General features: G+C 60.8%; 1 protein-coding gene across 1 annotated transcript; it reads right to left on the bottom strand.

Annotated features, from left to right (window-relative positions):
* Positions 1-431: 431 nt before the first annotated feature.
* Positions 432-2,555, bottom strand: HOXB2 (homeobox B2). The gene is made up of 2 exons (XM_062216110.1): positions 2,197-2,555; positions 432-1,520 (listed from the first exon to the last, which is right to left on the bottom strand). The coding sequence occupies exons 1-2, from the start codon at positions 2,553-2,555 to the stop codon at positions 824-826; spliced, it is 1,056 nt and encodes a 351-aa protein (XP_062072094.1). The 3' UTR covers positions 432-823.
* Positions 2,556-4,895: the final 2,340 nt, after the last annotated feature.

Consider the following 4,895-nt stretch of genomic DNA (forward strand, 5'->3'; position numbering starts at 1 on the left):
ATGCCCAGGCCTCCCGCGTCGCGAAAAAGCCCTTCCACCCCGCTCCGGCCACGGAGGCGAGACACGGACCAGCCCTGCCCCGCCGCGGCTCCGCAGCCCGTCCCCGGGCCTCCTTCGCTCGCACCCTCCTCGGCCGCCCGCCCACCTTTGTCTCTAAGCAGGGGCCGGGGACACCCACGCGGGCCAAAGGCCGCCTCTCGCAGGGCAGGGAGGTGAACGGTTTCCCAACAGATCCCAGCTTGCTCCCCGGAGCCGCGAACCGAGAGGCGGCCGCCCAGCGGGGCCATTTGTCCCAGGCGGACTTCGCCGGCCCTCGGACCTCGCGCGGGTCCTCAAGGACGCAGGCCCGGCCTTGGTGGCGCGGAGAAAGGGGCTGGATGCCGGCGCGCGGGCGCACACACACACACACGCACGCACACCCGTTTTTCGTTTGATAAAGACATTTATTTAATCTATGAAAATAATATACAATAAATACTTTCCCCTTTTCCTATTAAAGAATTTTAATAAATAATCTAAAATCTAAAACTTAAAAAAAAAGAGGAAAATAGGTCCCTTTAGTTCCTTTTACGAAAGCCCCCCGTAGAGTTTAATTATTCCTGAGATTTCGTGGGAAGGAGACTAGCAAACGGAATGGGTTTTGTGTGTCTTTTCTTTCTTTCTTTCTTTTTTTTAAAGGACGCCCGAATGCCCAATAGGAGTATTTTAGAGAAAGAAGAACGGGAGTGGATTAAAACGCTAATTCAGTAATACCTGAATTTTAGCAAAACACATGTCTATGGGGTTGGGGGAGGATTTTCCCAACGTAGGCCGAGGGCGAGGGTCAGGGGAACTGCAGGTCGATGGCGCAGAGCGTGCTGGTGAAGAAGTCCAGGTCCTCCTCGGAAAGCGGCGCGGGGCTGCCCAGCGAGCCCTGCAGGCTGGGCGAGAGGCCCCCCGACAGCTGCAGACACGAGTCGGCCGCCAAGAAGCTGAGGTCCGGCAGGAAGGGCGAATCCTGCCGCTCCGGGAAGGCGTCTCCCGGCGGGGGCTCAGGCTGGGAGGCTCGGCGCTGCGCGCAGCCGGGGCTCGTCGCGCCCGCACCCTCCAAACGCGCGGCCCAAGGCCGGGGCCCCGGGGCGCCGGGCGCGACCTCGGGCTGGCAGCGGCAGGCTTCCTGCGCCGCCTGCGAAGCGGAGGGGCCGCCTGGACTGGCCGCGGGCTCCTCGGCGGGGTCGCCGGCGTCCTCCGGGCCGCCGGGGCAGGCTGGCTCCCCGTCGGGCGGCTCTCGGTGCTGCGTCTGCCGCTTGTGCTTCATGCGCCGGTTCTGGAACCAGACTTTGACCTGCCTCTCGGTGAGGTCCAGCAAGGCCGCGATCTCGACGCGGCGCGGCCGGCACAGGTACTTGTTGAAGTGGAATTCCTTCTCCAGCTCCAGCAGCTGCGTGTTGGTGTACGCGGTGCGCAGCCTGCGCGCCCCGCCGCCGCCGCCGCCGCCGCCGGCCTCCGGCAAGCCTGGGCCATCTGCGGGGGAAAGCGGGCTGGGAGTCACAGCGGGCCGCGTCCTCAGCCCAGTGCGGCTGAGAGAAAGACCCCCACGCTCACCCCCATCCCTATCCCCATCCGCCAAAAAAAAAAAAAAAAAAAAAAAAAAAAAAAAAACGCAGAAACCCCTCCACTCCAACCCCGCGCACGCCGCGTTCTGGTTCTTTCTGCCCGCGCCCTAGCCTGTAGACGCTGCTCGGACAGCGCGAAGCATTCGGAGCCTCCCGTGGGGGCAGCAGGGGACGCAGAACGGCTCCTTGCGCCCCCGGAACCACAGAGCGCCTCTCCGAGTCCTCCCAGGGGAGCCTTCGGTTCCGAACTTTCCCACCCCACCCGGGCAGGGGAGAGGGTGTCGCAGCCCCTGTCTGCTCTCCAGTTCCCTTTCTCCGGGGGCTGCGGGAGGGACGACCGCACCTTTTGGTGTCCCCCGGATTCATTCTCGGGACAACACACGCATTGCCCCGCACGGAGACGCGTGAGGACCTCAATGGATAAAGCTCGTCCAGAATCTGCCATTGGCACGAGGAGCGCTGCGGGCAGCGGCCAGGCCCCAAACCCGGCGGGGGGTGGCATTTCCCCGTCCCGGGCAGGGGCCCCCCAGCGGGCTCGCCCCTCTCTCGGCGCCCCCGCCGCCCCTCGCCCCAGCCCCGCCGCGCTCACCGACCTGCGGGCGACGCGGCCGGGACGGCCGAGGAGGCCGGGGAAGGCGACGTGGCGGCTTGGCCGGGTTTCTTGGTGGATTTCTTCTCTTTCATCCAGGGGAACTCGGGGGCGGCGGGGAGCGGCGGCGGCGGCGGTGGCGCAGGCCCATCGTCGGCTCGCTTTCGGCTCCCGGGTCTCTGAAGGGTGGAGGCGCCGGGCCGGAGGCTGGGGAAGGTTTGCTCGAAAGGAGGAGGAGGAGGAATTAATGTCGACTCCTTGATTGATGAAGTTTGAAATGTCTCCAAGACAGCGGGGAAGGAAGTCAGACACTCGGCGAGCGATGGCTGGCTGTTTATAAACCCAATCTCCCTCTCAAATTCAAAATTCATGGCTTTCACTGGTGGGGGAGGGGGCCTGCTGGGGGGGGCGCCGGGAGGGAGGATCGGAAGGGACCCCCCCCTCCTGCCCCCCCCCAGATTTCTGTAAAGGAGCGATTTTGGGAGGGGAGATCTTACTCGCTCTCGCTCTTTTTTTTTTTTTTTAATTTTGGGCCTTTATAATTGTATATTGCTGATAAATACAAGCGTATGGGGACTCTCTCTATTAAACCCAGGACTCTGGCGAAATTGCAGGGAATTCGTGGTCACGGGACCGGCCTTGGCCAATCACTGCTCTGGGCCTGGCGGAAAACAGGGAGCATTATTTGCTTTAATTGATTCAAAAACTCCAGAGAACCACGACCTGGACACACCGGGAGCCCCCCCCCCCATGTCCATATAGGTGCCGCATGTACTCTCCCCCGGAGCCTGCCTTTCTGCGTGGGGGGAGGTGTGGGAACCTGGGAAAGGAGACAGTCCAGAGCAGAACTACTCTTTTCCAAATACTTCAGGAAAGTAGGGCTTGCTTCCCACGCAAGGCAGCGGCTGACCCCTCTTCCCCACCCCCGAGGCTCCTCCTAGAAGAAAGATGATGAAGACCTCAGTGTGGGAGGAGGAAGAGAGGCTTGCTCCCCCCACCCCCACCCCCCCCCCCCGCCCCCAAAAGTCAGAGCTCAGGTCCTCACACCCCTGTCCTCTTGCAACCTCCCAACAGCAGCAGTTCAGCCTTGCGGATGGATGTCCAGGCGTCCCAGGCTGACACCAGGCAAGAGGGAGATGGTTCTTTGGGGCTGCTGGCCACCCGAGCTGTATGACCCGGTTCCAGTTTCTGCCCGGTGTTTGCAGCACTGCCCCTGCCTGCCTTGTGTCCACCGCCCTCCCTCACTTGGGGCTTCTGCACCGCACTGTGACACCCCGTTCCCCAACTGGCGGGGTCTAGCGTGCATCTGGACCCCTCAAGCTTCAAGCCTGGGTCTGTCTGTGTATCTAGGGACACAAACAAGAACCAAGGTAGCCACGGATTTAACTCCCAAAGCTCAGGTCAACGTATGGGGAGAAGAGTAGGGGGACACTTTTCCCCCTATGACAAAGAGACTTTCCCTCCCATTTTTGCCATTGTTCTAGTTTTTGTTTGTTTGAAATCCCTGGGGAGAATGAATTCCCTGTAGATGGGGAGGGTGGAAGCCATGACCACTGAGATTCATTCGATACCACCTCCCCGGCCCTGGGGGAGAAGATTTTTTTAAATATATTTTATGTTGAGGGAACCAGACGGTCTGAAGTTCAGAGAGTGCTGTCACATCCTGGGGGGTGGGGGGCACACTACACGGAGCCCCCAAGCAATTGGTGGGGAGCTAGGCCTCAAAGCAGAAAATGAAAAGTCGATCTGGGGGAAGATTTTTAAATAAGTGGGTCAGAGGGATGGAGAAGAGATGAGGCGATCAATCTTAGCCCCTGACAGCTCCCTCCGATTGCATCAAAGAATTTGGCTCTTTGGGAAAGCAGAAGGAACAGCCGAAATTCCACATCCCTTAAAAGGGGGGGGGGGGGATGAGGTGGGGGGTTGGGGGAGCGCCACAGAGAAAGGTGATTCGGAGCGAGCTGGGAAACAGATGGGAAATGGGGACAGAGGGAAGGCGCTAAGTTGGGTGGAAAGTTTGCCTGCAGAACTCCCACGGCTCTGGCCTCCCCTCCCCCTCCCAGCTCCCAGAGCCCGGCCTTCGGGGGAAGGCCGGCTAGCAGAGAAATGGCAACTCAGCCGGGAGCTGGAACTAGAAACTTCTGTCATTGCACCATCGGCGTGGGTGGTGGTAAGTATTTAAAAAGAAGGGCACGGAAGTCTTGAGTAGTGGGGGGAGGGGGGCAGAGGGAAGTGGGCTGGAGAAGGGGGGATTGGAGGTGGGGGCTGCAGGGACTGGGGCAGGCAGGCTGGGCTAGGCTTCTCTGAACTGGGCAAACTGGCCAGAGACCGTTATATGCAACTGGGCTCCAAAGAAAGCATTTGTTTGTGTGTGCCATTTGGAGGTGTGGAGCGGGTCTGAGGGTGCCGATGGAGAGTGGGCAGGGACGAATCCAAACAGTAGCTGGCTGGCCGTGGCGCAGGAGGCCTGCCTGCGTGCCGGCTCTCCCTGTGGCCACCCCCGTGCGCACCTCTGCTCTGCTGCAGGAGCCTGTCCAGCTCCTTTCTACAGCTCGGGGGCCCAGGCTGTCCCTGCAGGAAATACAGCTCTCTCTAACCCGCGCTGACAGATTTTACGGCCAGATTAGCCAACAGCGGAAAACTCGGGTGTTAAAAGGGGCAGAGAGAGCCCTCCTTCCCAGAGACGTCCCTCCCCCGCCCTCGCTGTTGGG

This window comes from Lepus europaeus, chromosome 18, assembly GCF_033115175.1.
Source record: "Lepus europaeus isolate LE1 chromosome 18, mLepTim1.pri, whole genome shotgun sequence".
Lineage (NCBI taxonomy): Eukaryota > Metazoa > Chordata > Mammalia > Lagomorpha > Leporidae > Lepus > Lepus europaeus.